The sequence below is a fragment of the Thalia democratica genome, chromosome 4 (genome assembly GCF_965202585.1).
Source record: "Thalia democratica chromosome 4, ktThaDemo2.hap1.1, whole genome shotgun sequence".
Classification (NCBI taxonomy): Eukaryota; Metazoa; Chordata; class Thaliacea; order Salpida; family Salpidae; genus Thalia; species Thalia democratica.
Window position 1 is genome coordinate 47,477,610 of NC_139168.1, and position 18,629 is coordinate 47,496,238.

The window sequence follows — 18,629 nt, forward strand, 5'->3', positions numbered from 1 at the left end:
CGATCAAAGTCAGTGACCTCAATAGACTCAAATGGAAGGCGCAAACTAAAAAGCAAATAAAAAACTATTTCACTAAAAGTATATCTTCTCCTTAATATCTAGCACAAAAAATTAAGAAGAAGATAGATTTTTAGTGTATTTTTAAACTTCTGAGAAAATTGACCTTGAAAAGTTTGCGGTCCATACGTTTGTATTGGAATATTTCTACAAAAACTTCTAACCTTAAAGATGGTTATATGACAATTCAAATTCCGACAATTCAAATTCTTAAAAAATATTTAAAAGACTATATCTCAAAAAGTAATATAAATTTGAAAAATGCGTATGTAGATCTTATTAATATCTACAAACCACTTTTATCTTCTTTGAAAAATCTAAAAGATATTTCAAAAATACAAAAAATCACTAAATTTTTTACTTAAATAACACCATAATTCAAAAAATAATTATTTTTTTTCAAAAGGAAAAAAATGGCCTGTAGATATTATTATGATTTACATAATAATTTTTATTTTAGACAAATATACATAAACTTTTTATTTTTTGCTGTTTAAATTTTTTATCAAGAATTTGAATTGTCCAAATTTGAACAGTCGTGCACCCCTTAAAGATTAATTAGAATTTTTATATTCTATAAAAAACTGACTTGTAGTTTATACTTTAAGCTTTCACATAAGAGCCAATGTTAATTTTTGTAAAGAAAATACTGGAATTCCCCTATGCCTTTAATGTCTCCATAAATGTTTATGTTGATTTTCACAATTTTCTTGTAATAGAGGATTTCATTAAAATCATTGATTAATTGAGTGACATATTGTTACATGTACGTTGTACATGTTTGTGAATCAGTAATTTTTAACAAAATTAGCTTAACTAAATTATATTTAGTAAGAATTCTTTAAGTAACACACAAATTATGGCCTTTTTCACCTGTCATTTTCACAAACAATAATTATACTTACATATGAAATACTAAGTATTTTTTGTATTCTTTTTATCTTAATAAGTTACCATCTTTAAAATATACTTAAAAGCTTGTATTCAACAAAAACTTAACCATTTTAAAATTCAGGCTTAAAGAAGAAACCAAATCTTTTTATTTATTTTATCTTCATCTATCATTAGTGGAACATTTCTAGCTTAGAATGTATTGAATAGTTGAAGAATAAATTTTAAAGATTAGTTTAAAAAAACCTTGAAACATAAATGAATAATTTATTTTTAATGTAAAATATGTTTTTCTTGTATTGTAAATAACTTAATTTCTATTCTTAATCTAATATAACTTAACTTTTGATCTTGCAAACTTAAGAGCTTGTAAGTTGGTTTTTAAACTTTAAAACTTGAGAAAATGTTATATAATATTGCCAGTAGTTTTATGATTGAAATCTTAATGGTTACATTAATAATAACTTATACCTTATTTTAGTTCATATGAAATTAAGCTTATGATCCTAAACTCAGTTGAAAAACATTTTGAAATTAAGTTAACTAATAAAATAAAAACTCAATTTTAAATTATTAACAATTAACATTCAATTTTTATAGTAAACTTTGTTTATGCAATTTACTTATTCTGTTTATAGTAAAATTTTATATACATAATACCTATCAATATACTGTACACACTTTTTCATACATTTTTCTAATGTACTTTAATAATTACAGATTTTAATCCTGTTTATATTTTGTTGACAGCAAAACGGTGATAGTCGTATAAAGTATTTGAGTTATAAAATAGTTTTTTTCGTAAATTTTTTATTACTTTTCTAAAAGTTATATACTTTTAAATAATGATTCTAAAGGTTTCATCTTAAGGATGTTATACTTAAATAAAAGTAATTATTACCCGTAAAAAAATTAAACGCATAACTGTTTGTCATTTAATTTTATTATTTAGTTACTATAACTGACCCATACCTGAAAGTTTGATTGAATACTTATTATTATCAATTTATTTTGTATTTCAGACTCTACAGGATGTAAATAAACAAGATCTTTTGAAACAAGTTAGTGTTTATTAGAGTTTATGTTCTAGTTTTATTTTAAGTAAGACAATTCTATTAGAATTCTGTTTTTTATGTATTTATGTAAAACTTTGATTATTCAAATTTAAATGTTTTGTAAAATCAACTATAATTTGTACCTTAAAATAAAAAAATACACTTCTTACAATGCTGTATTTTAAATTTTAATTAATCAAACTTAAAAATGACTGCTATAAACTCTTGCTTGCATGCAAAAACATCATTAGAAATCAGTAAGTAGACGTATTTTAAATGATACTACAAAATTAACATGGTATTTTTTATTGTAAGCTTAGGGTTTTAAATATTCTATTTTTCTTAAGTAGACAGATTTATAGTTGATAAAAATCTTTAAAACTAAAAGAAAGTTTTATTACTTTTCTATATAATAATTCAGAGTTACATATTGAAGCGCTACAATGAATTTAGAAATTTGCACAAATTGCTGTTTAAAATACACAAAGACTTATATTTACCTGGTGATTTTCCTGATTTTGTTAAACCACAGTTATTCGGTTAGTTTGCTTTATTTAGATTAAAAATCATTTTGTATTTAAAACATCTTTAATATTTTTCTGGTTTTAACTAACAAAACGCAAGCAAATTTAGGAGATTTAAATCAAATAAATCAATTTAAAGAGTTTTGAGTTTTTTTTATAAACTAGATAGTTCAGTTTTTAAAATTTTTGTAGTTTCTTTTCAGACAATTATATTTTATTATATTTTAAAGCTAATTATTTCTCTATACTGCTGAGTTTCTATTTATTATTGAAAAGTGCGTCAAATCTATTTAGCGTAAACAATTTTGAACACAAAAACGTTTTGTATCAATGTTGCTATACACTCAGACTCAATAAGATTAATTTAAAATATTTGAAAAACTTAAGCTAGTTTTGATATTTTTCATGTAACTTATGATTGTTTTTATGAAAATTTTCTTTTAGATATTTAGTAATTTTTATATTATAATGATGCTTTTGAATATTCATAGTTGGTAATTTTTTTTTCAGTATTTGGCTCTCAAAATTTTCTCTTAAACTAAGATTGACTTAAATTTAGATTTATTCTAATAAATAATTTATAATTTTGATAATTTTGATAATTATAAAGCTGTTTTTTGTCAATCAGACTTTTTTTCTAACAGTAGCAACTCTATAGTTAGCAAATAAGTATGAGAAACTGAACAAAAAACCTTTAAAAAACAGGTGATAATGAATATTAAGATATCTTCTTTACTTTAAAATGCAGTCTAGATTAGGGTCGGGAAACGTTTTTAGTCAATAGACCAGATGTGACAAAATTTAGTCCTTGGCAGGCCGGAGCATTTAATTTCTTCAAAAATTACTCAATTATTCAATTTAATTTCACAAAATACTACGTAACGTTTTGTTTTTTCATTTTTTATACAGACCCCATAAATATCTAGTGTAGGTTTCAAATATCCCCTCAAGTATACTAAAGACCTTTTATTTTATTAGTTAACTTTACTTTTAAAATGTTTTCCAACTGAATTTAGGAACATAAGCTTAATTTCATATGAACTAAAATAAGGTATAAGTTATTATTAATGTAACCATTAAGATTTCAATCATAAAACTACTGGCAATACTATATAACATTTTCCCAAGTTTTAAAGTTTAAAAACCAACTTACAAACTCTTAAGTTTGCAAGATCAAAAGTTAAGTTATATTAAATTAAGAATATAAATTGCGTTACTTACAGTAGAAGAAAGACATATTTTACATTAAAAATAAATTATTCATTTATGTTTCGAGGTTTTTAAAAATTAATCTTTAAAATTTATTCTTCAACTATTCAATACATTCTAAGCTAGAAATGTTCCACTAATGATAGCTGAAGATAAAATAAATAAAAAGATTTGGTTTCTTCTTTAAGCCTGATTTTAAAAATGGTTAAGTTTTTGTTGAATACAAGCTTTTAAGTATATTTTAAAGATGGTAACTTATTAAGATAGAAAGAATACAAAATATACTTAGTATTTCATATGTAAGTATAATTATTGTTTGTGAAAATGACAGGTGAAAATGGCCATAATTTGTGTGTTACTTAAACAGGGTTGCCACTCGGTCAGGAAAAGTCAGGAAAACAGGAAAAGTCAGGAAAAATTCAAAAAAATTTCAAAAGTCAGGAAAAGTCAGGAAAAAATGGGGGGTTTTGAAAAAAAGTCAGGAAAAGTCAGGAAATTTGATAAAATTTAAAAAAAAGTCAGATTTTGTCAGTTCAAGTTTACAAAATTCCTTGTTTTTCAAAGCCTTAACATTGTAAAAATTAATTAAAAGTCCTTTAAAGTCAGAAAAAAATTCCAAAATTTTCCTAGAAATTTACAAAAATATTTAATTTTATTTCGAATGCCTTCATCTGGTATAAATTAGTAAAATATCCTTTATAAAACTGCAAAAATTTTCTTTTAACATATTGAACAAGTACCCTACTTGAACAAGCAGATTTTGTAAGCTTTTTAGTATTGATGATCTGTAGCAAGGAATCTTCCATAGTGAAACTGTGATATATACACAAAAGTTTATCTAGCATAATTTTAGAATCAAAGTGGTTTTTGTTTAAGTAAATAATTGAGTTCTTTATAACTATTTCAGTTAGGGTTGTATTTTATGTAACTTTACCTCTTTATAATTTTTTCAAAGTTGTTTAAATTTATAAATTAAGTTATAAGAGAGGTATATGCCAAGATTAAGTTTTCTTATTGTTTGTATTTTTTGTAGAGTAACTTAAGTCTTAAAGTAAATAAGAGTATATTTATTTCTTACAAATTTTATACTAAATGGTAAGAGGAAATATTTTATAAAACAGATATATAGTTTAGTTTTAAGGTTTTAACTGTAAAATCTGTTGTTGCTTTAAGATGTTAGTTGTGAAAGTTAGTTATTAATTCAAGGTTCTAATTGTAAAAGTTCCATATATGTCATTTGTTTATCTAGATAAATTTATGCTAGGAAATGCTAAAAAATTGTGTCTTTTTTCAGACAAGCTGTGTTTATAAGGTAATAATACAAGCATTTGCTGATAGAGCTGTTTATTACAAACATCAATCATACACAGATGAATTAAGTGATGTACTGGAAGTTTGATGATAGAATTTAGCAAAAAAAAACTGTTGTTTTTAACCTGTATTAAAATTAGATTGAAAGCTTTATATAGTTTCAAGTGTTAGATTATGTATTTTAGAATAAGTTTAATCTAAGAGTTTGATTTAGAAAAGTCAGGAAAATGTTGGTAAAAAGTCAGTAAAAAGTCAGGAAAAGTCAGAAAATTTTTCTCAGCTTGATCAGTGGCAACCATGCTTAAAGAATTCTTACTAAATATAATTTAGTTAAGCTAATTTTTTAAAAAAATTGTTGATTCATAAACATGTACAACGTACATGTAACAATATGTCACTCAATTAATAAATGAAATTAATGAGATCCTAAGGTCATAAATAGGTGAATCACTTTAGTGAACATGTTGTATAGTCTTACTAATCTTCAAATTGCATTTTATAGCTTTTTAATATTTTAGTTAATTTCCTTTTGAGAGGAGAAAACTAAAAATATCTAGTTTTGCTTTTTCATTTTTTATACAGACCCCATAAATATCTAGTGTAGGTTTCAAATATCCCTTCAAGTATAATAAAGACCTTATATTTTTACTCATCATTACAGATACTAGAAATGTAGTGTAGTTTTTATCGTTTAGCAGGCCAGAATTACATGCTCGCGGACTGCAGTTTTACCTTCGCCAGCTTGATTTAATTGAAATTTTCTAAACGTTAGCAATCCAGTTATTTTCATTTTGAAGGCCGTACGTTGTCCACTTCTAATTTAGATTTGTAGATTTGGTAATTCATTTATTACAAAATACAATTATTAAAAAATCAGGAGCAACATAAATACATATATCAATTGTAAGTCAACTAATACAAATATTCTTACAATTTGGAAACCTAAATCATGAAAATTGGGAAAATAAGACAAATAAAATGTCTTCTAAACAAATTTTTCACTGTAAGAAACTATTAAAGAATTTTTAATGGTGAGATACATTAAGAAATATTCGTAATAACTTATAAACTATGAAAAATAGTAAACCAAGGATTTGAACAACATGAAGTTTTTAAAATATTTAATAATATTATATTAAAATTACATAATTTTAAAACACACTAAAAATAATTTATGAAGTTATTTTAACTTTATTGGAGTGCTTGACATTTTAAGGGCATAGGGAGTGGGATCCAACAATTTTTTTTAACTAAATTCAACATTTGTACTTAAATTAAAACTAAAAGTTTAAACTATAAGTCAGTTTTAGTAGAATATAAAACTATTAACTAGTTTTTAGAATATATATTTTTTAGTAAAAAGTTCTTATACGAACGTATTAGACAGCAATTTGTTCATCGTTAATTTTTACGGAATTAAAAAAAAATAACTAAAATCTATTTTTTTCTTTTTTGAGCTAAAAACTTTAAATTTTCAGGAAACGTTCTTTTTACAGTTGAAAAGACTTTGAGTGTTGTGATTTTTAAAATATTAAGATATAAAAACTTAAGATAAAAAAAAAACAAAAAAAAGTGTTGTTTTAGTAATTTTTTTCTAAAGTTTATACAATTCCTGCATTTAATCGATTTAAATATTATAATAAATTTTCTGTAAAAACTTGAAGAAGATTAATAAAAAATGAAGGAGAGCATATATTTGTTGTGAAATAGTAATTTTTCGAGTTTTTTATTTGCACCTTCTATTAGTAACCTATTGAGCACACTGACATTGGTCGCTAATATTTCAATAGTTACTATGAATTTTCAAGCGGTTAAAAATGTCTGATAGCTCAAATAAAACTCTACAAAATAAGATCAACTTGTAAACAACAAGATGGAACCCCTTATGGTATTCAATTTTAACACTTACTAACTGTTTTTATAACAAATGACTGAATTTCGTCGTATAAGTTGGTAAATTAGAATATCAGTTATTTTAATTTTATTGTTTTATTTCTTAATGTTTTGTTTATATCTCTTAGTAATTCGCATGGCGATTTTGTAATTAATAGTAAAATTACTTAAAATTAAAAATTTTCTAGGTAGGTTTGACGAAATTGTTCTCAAGGAAAGAGTAGCTTGTATTCAAGTTTTATTTGATTTTGTTTGCCAACACAAGCCTCTTTATGACTCCAACGAACTGAAACTGTTTTGTAAGGTCCTTAAATTTTATTTTTTGAAAAAAAAAACTAAATTTAAGATGATTTCCTTGAAGCTAAAATTATTGAAAATCTGTTAATTTTTAGAAGTAACAAATCGTATTTGCAAAACTATATAATTATTTTTGTTGATTACAAGTATGCTAAAGTATATACTAAATTATCTTTTTAACTTAATTGAAAATTTCTAATACTTAAAATTTTTAAGTAATTTATTATAAATTTTCAAAACTTTGTAATTTGTTTTTTTTTTATAAAGTTAAACATTTCTGTGTTTTTATTTTTATTCTATTTATAGAATAGTGTTCCAGTTGAATACAACGAAGAAGAAAGCAAACTCGAACTGCCTTCAATAAAACCAGTTCAAGCTTCTAAACAATATAATGCATCAAATAGTTCACATCAAAAAGGTACAAGTAGTTCTGCTGTCTATTTGAAAATAAGAGAATGAGTATTATTTGTAGTATCTATAAATACTTTGCATTTTTATTAGTGTAAAATTTTTTTTAAAAAAGAAGACAATTTTTTTTTCTTACCTAAAGAAGATTGTTTTTCAATTTTTACTATTAACACAGTATTTAAGTTGTAGCATCTTAAGGAAGTTATAAATATATAAGTTTTAGCATCTTTAGTAAGTTTATATACAAATTATGGTTCGGCTGGTCCATCTGAACAAAGTTTAGTACTTGCATTATGCTCTATTGTAATTGCTTTAAAGTGTATAAACTTATAACATAAACAACTAAATATACTTAAAAAGGTTTTCTACTATTTTAATGAAAATTCAAAAAGTTTCTAAGAAAAGATTAACGAATTTAAACATGTTTATTACAATATTGTAGTTTTATCTAGTGATAGTGATTAGTAGATAAAATTTTTAATCTTTTTACAAAACTTATCTTAAAAAATACTTTTTTCATAACTACAATTAATATTTTAGAAGGTTAAAGTTGTATTTAAAATATTTTCATAGATTAAGTTAAACTGATGTAGTAATTAAAAATCGATACTTTTAGCTTCAGTATCCAATTCAACAAAATATTCTCATTATAGTGAATTTGATCCATTGTCTAGTAATAATGGTGAGTTTTATCTAACTATTAATTTTTTCATAAGTTGTCTAAAGCTGCATTTTGATGTTCAAACTTTGGCACTTTTCTAAAGTTTGTAAGCATAGTATAAGTTATTTTCTGTCTAATGGGCTATAAAAGCTAGTTACAGGGTTGCAAAAATCCTGGGATTTTTGAAAACCTGGAATTTTAAACAAAAATCACTAAAAATTTTGAAAAAATCTGATATTAGAAAAAAATTACATGGAATTTTGACTTGACACAAAAAAATATATCATTTAGATAAAGTTTTTTGTTATTATTATTTTCAATTAAAATACACATATAAAGTTGTTTTACATTATATTTTCAATGTTGTTATACTAGTTAAGACAGTTTTTTAACTTAAACTTAGTTTTATACTAATAACAGACCCAAAAACTTGCACTTAAGAAAACCTGAAAAAAATTTCTCAAAAACTTTTGTTACCCTGTAGTTACGAAAAATGATAACGTATGAGTTTTAAAGAATTGCGAATATTTAAAATGAACAAAGAATTCTTTTAATTATAGTTTTTAACGAAATTCATATTAAATATAAAATTTTGTCAATAGTTTTTCAGTTGTTATAGGTTTAAAACTTTAAATCCAAAACACTAGAAATGAGTTTCACTTCTACAAAAAAAGTTCGTGAAAATATTTTTCTCTTCTTAAAATATCCCTTTTTTAAAATACATGAAATAAAATTCAACTTGTTTCATATTTATAAGTGGCCTCTTAAATCGAAATTAACCTTAATTGATTTTTTATGTGGAATATTTTGTTGAAATTATTTTTATAGTAGAAAAAAAATCTTCACATTATGTTTAATCACTTATTTTGGTTGGAAAAAGTTTAAAGTGGTCATTACCAAATAATCCTAAATCTTTTTTTTTTCGTTTTCTCTTCTCTTTTGGTATCTAAAATCGACCATATATTTACATTTATTGTTTTTTGAGTGTTTTGTAATAATGAATATCAAGTATGTTTTAGTGATGATTTTGAATTTATTAGTTTTTTTTCATGAAAAACTAGTTGCTTTATTGTTTTAAAAGTTTTTTTTATTACAACAAGAAAAATATATTTACTTCAAAATTTTGCTTCACTGATTAATATGAAAGTTTTTATTTTCGACAGTTTTTTAATATATTTGAAATGAATTTAAAAAAACATTGTTTTAAATTTTATTCTAAACTGGGTTAAGTTAATAATTAGTTTACGATAAGTTCAAGATTTAAAACTAATAACTTGATGGTTGTTTACTGATTTATTTTGAACTTGAAAACTAGAATATATTGAAATATATTTTAATTTTTAAGTGCTCTGTACCAGTTAAGTCAAACATTAAGAAAATGTATATTCAAAGCAAAAAGGATTATTTATTAACTAATAAGTTTTATTCAAAATATTTTGTTAGTAAAAAAATTAAATGTTAGTTTTATAAATAGATTCTAACGTTAAGTTTTTATTTAGAAAATATATTTAAAAAAAATTGTTTAAATGTATACAATTTTTAAATTAATGTATAATTTGATGACTAAAATGTAATACTTGTCTTAGGAACTTAATTTAATAAAAAATTGTACATAGTATGTCGTAAAATTTTTTGATTCTAAGTTTTCTAGTTTATTATTTTAATTATAGCTTAAAATCACATGTGTAAAAGGCCGTTCGGTAGAATTAGTTATTTTAAAATTTGTTGTAACAAAACGATACAGTCGAATATAAATTTTTTTGTAATATTTTTAAAACGACGCAGTCAATATTAATAATTATAACGATTTTTGTAACATTAAGTATTTAGCTATTTATAACAATAATGAGTTTTTTTAAACTTATTAGTCTAAGTTGTATGAAAATAATCTTTAGTAATGTTAATGATAATTATAATTTTCTGTTTAATTACATTTTTCAGATATACCAATTAACAAGGTAAAAGAAGATTGGCTAGCAGTTATCAACAACACAGTAATCCATCCACAACAAAATTCATCCTCAGAATTATCAAATAAAGATCATACAAACTTTCAAGCAACACAAAACAATTCAAGGTAAGGGGAATAGCTTTTGTTTTAATTTGTTCTTTTTTATATTAAAAATCACATTAAAAATGTATAAAACCTATTCCCCTAGCCTTTATTTTTCTGCTTATGAAGTAAATTTAATCTTTGATTCGTTTATCGCACTACCTTAAATTAATTTTTTATAAATAAAGTCACTATTTTTGTACTTGATTTTATATTTATATAAAAAAAAACTTAGTTACCCCTGCTAAGTTTTATTTTGTATTTGTGTCTTTTAGTTCCTATGTTTATTTTTATAGGTCAGTACTGTACCGTTTCAGTCTACTATTTAAGCATTTTGTGTTCTTTCTTTAAAAATGTTGCGTGTTGATTTGCTGTATATTTTAGTTAACTATCTTTGTTAAGGCTACAAGAGGGTAAATCACTTTTTTTTACAACTTTATACTATTTTGTAGAGTTTTAACTAAGTTAAAAGTTCCTTTGTACAAATTTTTAATACTCAAACTAGTTTTTGAGGTATAACTGTTTATTGAATGACAAAAAAAGAGCCTAAATATCTCGTGAGGACTTTTTTTCTGAAATAATTCATTATGTTTCATCGCAAAATTTTAAAAGTTTAATGATAGATTCATTGGCTGTTTACATAAAGAGTACCGGAATTTGTTTTTTAAGAGGGAAATAGGGTTAGATTTTTGATATAAAGTCTTTATATAAATATTTATTTCGTAATAATTGTTGATGTATGATTATTATAATCCTGTTTATTCAAAGTATATCTAATATGTTGGTTAAGTTGTTCATATTGGCTTGCGTTGGAAAACTGAGAGACCATCAGTTATTTTTAAGAGCATTTAACTTTTTTAACTAACTTGAAGTTTTAAATTTTCTTACGTAATATAGTCCATTAAGCTACAAAACATACATTACAACTAAACTTAAAAAGCAGCAACATTCACAAAAAAAAAGACAAAAGTATACACTAGAATGAAAAGCACCATACTCAAAAAAAAATTGGATAAAATAAACGAGACCTAATAACAGACTAAAGCGATACAAAATAGATTTATAAGTATATATAGGACGAAATAGACACAAACAAAAAATACAATTGAGCATCATAAATACTCTTTAAGGCTAATATCAAGCAATAACTGCAAATGTTAAGTTTTCAGCTTTAAAAGTTATGAAAAAATCTAATTGTAAATACCTATAAATACAGATAAGAAAAGAAACATTATTGTACGAAAATTAAAATATACTTGAAAATTTTAACAACAACTAAAATTAATTTAAACGACAATCGGAATTTGGAATTATAAACAATAAAAACAATTATTATAAAAATATTATTATAATTATATAAAAATTTATTAATAGCACTTTTACTATAGTATCAAAATAATTTTGCTGTTATATTTTAGTCATAATAACTTAACTTGTTTTTTCATTAAATAAGCTTATTACTGTTATGAAAAGTTTTCAAATTGGAAGTTTAGTTGTGTTTGTTAAATTTAAAAAAACAGTTTAAAGGTTAAGCTTAATGCATCATATTAGGTACTATCAGGGTTGTCAAAAAACCTGAATCCTGGAAAAACATGGAGTTTTGAACAATCACCACCAAAAAACCCTTGAATTAAAAAAATTGTTTACATGTTAATTAAAAAAAAAAAATTACACAAAAAATTATTATAGAGATAATTTTTTTTCATCACTAAAAATTGTTTTTATTAAAAAACACAACACATTTAATATAGCTTTACAGTATCTTTTCAATGTTTTATACAATTTAACACAGTTTTTTTTTACCTTAAACTTAACTTTAAACTAAAAATCGGCCAAAAAATGTGTAACAAAACAAAAACTGGAGGAAATTTGCCAAAAACACTTGGCAACTCTGTACTTTATAATTTTCTAATTAGATGTTGTTTTGAATTTTAAGATTACTATTGCTTAACCATTTAAATTTTCTAAACGTTTTGATAACATTCTTAGTTTGCCTTATTTGCTTTTAAAAGCTTCAGTGCTATAAAAAGAATGCTGAACGCTAGCAACAAGTATGTAGTAACTAGTATATGACTAAAAACACTGAAAATAACTAATTCAAATTAAACTCATATAATGCAAAATAATATTTAAGTTTGTAGAATTCGAAAATATTTCGGATAAAAAAGATCTTAGCACATATTTTTGAAAAACAATTTCAAATTAGTTTGTTATGTCAAATCCAATAAGACTTAATAGCACGGTGACAAATAAAGCTTTAAGTTTTAGAAAGAAAATTTAAGAAAAGAATTTGTACTTAAAAGTAACTTTTTTTTTTTCTAAGTTTTATACTTAAAGTAGAGGTTCAATGTGTAGATAACTTTTCAAAACCAAAAGTTTTGCTACATACATTTATTCTGGTGCGTGGATATAAGTAGACTCCTTTGGTCTATTAATTGTATAATTGTGACTCGAATTTTCATAACACTTAAAAATTTAATTCAGTTTTATGGTTGATATATAAACTAAGTAGCCATCTATAAGCTTCATTTATAAAAATAAGATCTAAGTGAGTTAAAAAATTAATAATATTTCACATTGTACCTAATTAAAAATAATCACGTATGTACTATAATATATTTTTTTCGAAAAAAAGAATTTAAGTTAGGTTCTGAAATATCTTTAGTTTTATTTAAAGTTTTCAATAGAAACGTATGAAAGGAAAAGTTTTCATGACCAGCTTTTTAGGAATTTAGATAGACACTAAAATTAAATTTTCATTTACGTTTTTAAAGGAATATACCTATAAGTTATTAGAAATATTAAAATTGATAAAAAATAAAACCTTTTGACCGAAAAAAATACTAGTGTGTAGTTGTGAACCAGAGTTTCCCAAAGTGGGCCTTATGGCCTGTTCGAGGCCATAATCTGCTAAGGGGGATGAGGCTATAAATTGAATTTTACCTAGATATTCAGGAGTTGAGAATGAAGAGCTGAAAAAAAATCTTGGGCGTAATTGAGAAATTTTGTCGGAGGGGGTAATAGCTTTTTTATTTCTTCGAAAAAGGCCTTATGAAAAATAGTTTGGGAAACCCTGTTGTAAACTTAAAAATTCCGTACTTCAGTTGATAATAAATTTCTAAAAATTAGATTGAAAAGGTTGCTCAAAAACTGTAAGAAGAGATTGATTTTTAATAAAGTAGTTTTTTTTTCGCCTTTTTTTTTTGTGCCTTCCCTAAGAAACTTATTAAACTCTCTAACTTCTGTCGCTTATATCTTAAAAATTACTTATATATTATTAAAAAACAACTAGTAGCTTAGTTATTATATTGAGATTTACACTGAGAGAGTTTCACACTCGAGGAGCCTTTATATAATTAAGACAAAAGTGCTATTGAATTTATTACTTTACAACTGTTTTTCGCTTATGCGATGATCACAAGCAAATAAACTAACAAGTAGATATGGATTAACACCTTATATTGATTTAGCTGAGTAATTAGATAATTAAGTAAATTTAAGAAATTTTCAGTAAAGTTATTTACCATTAACATAAAACACAAATTAAAGTTTAGTTATTATTATTAAAAATAGGAATAATTTAAAAAAACTAGTGTATGGCCTTAAATATTATTTATAAAAGCTGAAGATTACATGGACACACAAGAAATTGTTACTGAAATTTCATTATAGTATATAACAATATTCTTTAAAAAATCTCTGAAGGAGGTTCAATAAAAACAGTAAAAAAAAATACAAACACTAGAAGCTAGAAAAAAAAGGCTTAAAGAATGAATATTATATTTGAAAACTATTTTGATTGTTTATAGCATTATTTTATAGTATTTAAATAAAGTTCTTTTAAATTACATTATATTCCTCTTATTGTTATAACATTTTTCTTTATAATCTGTATACTTTAGCCGAAATCATCCAAATATTTATTTACTTACAACCATTTGTGTTTTATTGTACTGTAGGATTTTTTTTGATGCTACAATTTTAATAACTTTTATGTTCTTTTAAGAATAAAATCTTTAAAATTTACAAAGACCATATTTATTTTTTATTAAGTAAAATTATTTTAAAAGAAAAATAGAAAATAAGTATGGCAAGCTTTAGTTTACTTTTATTAATATTAAGCATATAGGGAGTCCAACATTTTATTTTATTAAAACTAACATTAGCTATTATAGGAAAGCTTTAAGTATAAACTACAAGCCAATTTTTATGTAATTAAAAACGTCGTTTAATTTTTGTAAAAGTTTCCGAAGCAAAGGTATGGACCTCATATTTTCAGCGTCAATTTTCTCGGAAATTTAAAAACTTACTAAAAATCAATCTTCTCCTTTATTTTTTGAGCTGGACCCCTCAAAGTTCCAGGAATATATTTTTATGTTTAGAAAGACACTTATAAATTAAAAAGTATTTATGAAGACTATTTTAATAACATTTTACCTTCTCCTACTGTTTCTAAAAATATTTAAGAAATCACCCTTTCTCAGTATAATCTTAATTTAATGATACACAATAATCTTCAATAAGAATAATTTATTAAAATGAAAAAAAAACAATAAAAATTTTATTTAGTCATGAATTATTATTAATTTTATATCTTTATAAGTTGGTTTTTATTTTAAAATAAGAAACATTTCCTAAAAATCTGAGGAGATTGCTTAGAAAATTAAAAGAATATAGATTTATCAAGCTTTTGAAAAATAGGCAAAACATTTTTTTACGAACACTTTTGTATAAGAAACTTTATCATAACTGAACTAAGCTGTCTAAAAGGTTAATCATTTCTTTTATAGGTTGTGGTATATATCTCATAGTATGTAGTTTATAGCCTTCATATAAGGGCTAATGTTATTTTTTTTTACAAACCCTTTTTATGGCTTTAAATTTTAGCACTGAAAAGCGTTTACATAAAGGTTAATATAATTATCTACTTGTGGTCAAGTTAAAGTGATAACGTTAATAAAAATGAGTTAAAAACTTAATATTTTATGCAGTAAATGTTATCTAAATTTTTGAAGAAGATTTTTGTACAAAAACAGAGTCTATAGTTAACTTATATTCAAGATCAAAACTCAACTAAAAAAATAATTTAAAATGTTTAAAAAAGTTTAATAACCATTAGGCTTGCTTTACTTTAATAAACAGTATATGTTTTTATTAAAATAGATCTAATTGTTGTATATTTTTAATATTCAAAAACTGAATTATCCTCTGTAGCATTTCCATATATCTATTCAAAACTTCAACACATCACCTAAGTTTTTCAAATTCAAAGTATAACTCTTATGAAACATCAATTATAATGTTGATAAGTTTTTTTTACAGTTAAACCTCAAGTTAAAAGAAAACATATTTTTACTCTTTTTTTTTTGAAATAAATTGTTAATTTTTTTAATGGTGTTTAGCTATTCAATTCTACAACCTGGTTTATAATAGTTTTTTTTTCAAGAATAAAACCCATGGATGTACAAAATATGAAAAAGCAGCATAGGAAAATTTCAAAAGCGAGGGCGTACCTTAATCATGTTCAAAATATGGACGAATCACCCTTTTCCTCTCAGAAGATTGATTTACTTAGCGACAACTCAAATACAATGTTTCAGTTAAACAAGGAGTTTAAAAAAAGTTTGAACGACCTGCGAAGTATGTTTCTAGAAGACAAACCTAAGGAAGAAATAAACAAGTTTGAATATTTAGTTGTAAATATAACTTAAAAATAAATTAAAATCAGTGATTTACCGGACCAAAATTTTACCACCTGTTTATATACTGTTTTTTTAATGTAGACGGTATGTTTCAATTTGAACATTTATTATTGCTCTGTTTAAAATTTTGGATTTGAATCCTAGATCCGGTAGATAACTACTTATAAGCTATTGTGTTAGTGTGCACTATTGAGTGATTAAACATCTAACTTTTATATTATCTTGAATAAATAATTTTTAAGTGAACAAATATAAGTACATAAAGATAGTATGACTTAAATTTATTGAAAATTGTATGTACTTACGGCTATATATTTATATTTTACTTTCAAAAACTAAATATAAATATTACAGCCTAAAAGTATTGTAGAAAATTATAATTTTACTTATCAATATAAATTTTACTCATTGTAAGAAATGATGGAGCGTACTTAGCAGAAGCGGCTTATCACATAAGTCTAGCTCAAGATGAAGCAGTATCATCAAATCCTGAGAGAGCTCTTGATGAGTACAATAAGGCAATCACAACCCTAATAAAAGGAGTGCAATGTTTGTTTGTGATATCTTCTTTACTAAATATACTAGTTTTTGTTTGTTTTATTGAAAAATAAAAGTGTATATTTTCAGTCTAAAAAATGAATTTTGGTTTCAGTATAGTTTATCAGAAATATTTTTAAAATTTAGTTTATAATGATATTTACAATTTTTCTATATAAATATATAATAATAAACTGTAGCTTACTAAGGAGTACATGAAATTTTATATTTCATGTATGAAACAGCTGTTTAAAATATAGTTTTTTATATAATTAGACAAATATTTAGCTCCAATTTAATTTGTCGAGCACTATCGACCAAACTTTTTATAAAACCTTTAATATATATATATATATATCAAAATAAGAGGTATAAAAATAGTCTTTCTTTGATCTAATCTGATCTAAGATTGTTTAACTAAAATATAGTACCTATATTTTTAGTTACAGTATTTCGTGTTTAATTAATTAAACAATTTTTATTTCATTAATATTTCGTACAATTTAGTGCTCAACAAGAAATTTTAAATTGATTTTGACTATCTTTAATTATGCACGCTTATCAGTAAACTAGTAAACAAAGTATTGTTTAAAAATAATAAGTAACCTGTGTTCCACTTAAACTTAAAAAGCTTTAGTTAGTTATCCTAAGTGCATGTATTGGTGTAACATTATAGTAAAGTAAGTAATAAGTTGTTAATTTTTTTTTGTAAATAAGGTGACGTAGATGAAAGAAGAGTAGAAACAGTGAGGAAAAAAATTACAAAGTACATAAGAAAATCAGAAAAGCTAAAAAATGTTTTTGTTGATAAACAAGAAGCAATGGTTCCTTCAACAGAAGTTAGCAGACTAATATTTACTTGAAGTTGCTTTAAAAATTGTTTAATTTTGAACTATATATATTTATTGTATAGAAGTAAAATACACAAAATAAACTTTTGCTTGGGACAGCTGTTTCTGCGTTTAATACGCGTCTTCAGCCGAGTTTTATTCAATGAAAAGCAAACTTGTAAGTACAGCAATAAAATTATACAAAATTAGGTATTACGTAATAATAGTTTAGATAGTTGATTTTAGACAAAATTATTAACAGAGTTTTTAGATAAATTGTTTACGATAATGTATGCAGCCAGTTTGTAATTCGTTTCTTTTGTTTAGAGATTCAGACTTTTTAACTTTAAAAATTTCGATTTTTTCCGCATTGCGCAATTTACATCTGTTTTTTAAACTATATTTATTTTTCGTTCTTATTAATATTTCCCACTGAATTTAAAAATTAACTTCGTTATTTTTTAGTTTCCAAATGTACTGCGTAAAAGTTGTCGTATTTTTATGTTTTTATAAGGTTAATATTCAAACTTGAACACCTTCTACTGAGCCCACTTGAAGGGCTTTTAAATAATTTATTGAAATGACGATTTTAAAAATGCTGGAACATATGTTTCATAAAGACAAAAAAGATTGTCTCTAATCTTCAGCCAGTTCAAATTTAAAATAAAAAGCACTTTGGTAAACAAAGATGCAAAATTATTTTGATTTTTTGTAAACTTTTGCATCTTTGTTTACCAAAGTGCTTTTTATTTTAAATTTGAACTGGCTGAAGATTAGAGACAATCTTTTTTGTCTTTATGAAACATATGTTCTAGCATTTTTAAAATCGTCATTTTAATAAATTATATGTATATATATATATATATATATATATATATATATATATGTATATAAAGTAGGCTTAGAAACGTCACAATGTGTTTTTTTGTGCGATTCTTTAAAAATCTTACTTAGTTCACTTATATTAGATAAACTATATATATATATAATTAGGTTTATACGACCGTTTCGTATATGAGTATATATATAAAACCTCACTTGGCCCACTTTGGGAAACCCTGATTTAGACTAAACTGTGGGTTGCAAATATTATATCTCTTTTTCTTTGTCATTTATTTGTTTTTGGTAGAATAGTCTTATCGTATTTTGAAGTATCTTTGTAATTGGCTAAAAATTAATGCTTTTTGGTATTCACGTTTTA

The 18,629-nt window shown here is 23.7% G+C and overlaps 1 protein-coding gene across 3 annotated transcripts in view; it reads left to right on the plus strand.

Annotated features, from left to right (window-relative positions):
* The window catches only part of LOC145834170 (ribosomal protein S6 kinase-like 1), a 37,118-nt gene that overhangs the window by 9,046 nt on the left and 9,443 nt on the right, over positions 1 to 18,629 (plus strand). For 2 of the 3 annotated variants that reach the window (XM_082941537.1, XM_082941539.1), the window contains exons 3-11: positions 1,971 to 2,009; positions 2,425 to 2,542; positions 7,129 to 7,244; positions 7,544 to 7,655; positions 8,262 to 8,327; positions 10,248 to 10,383; positions 15,806 to 16,039; positions 16,477 to 16,610; positions 17,316 to 17,437. In XM_082941537.1, coding sequence (XP_082797663.1) covers positions 1,971 to 2,009; positions 2,425 to 2,542; positions 7,129 to 7,244; positions 7,544 to 7,655; positions 8,262 to 8,327; positions 10,248 to 10,383; positions 15,806 to 16,039; positions 16,477 to 16,610; positions 17,316 to 17,437 — 1,077 coding nt within the window. The remainder of the gene's footprint in view (positions 1 to 1,970; positions 2,010 to 2,424; positions 2,543 to 7,128; positions 7,245 to 7,543; positions 7,656 to 8,261; positions 8,328 to 10,247; positions 10,384 to 15,805; positions 16,040 to 16,476; positions 16,611 to 17,315; positions 17,438 to 18,629) is intronic. The other variant, XM_082941538.1, reaches the window with a different exon arrangement.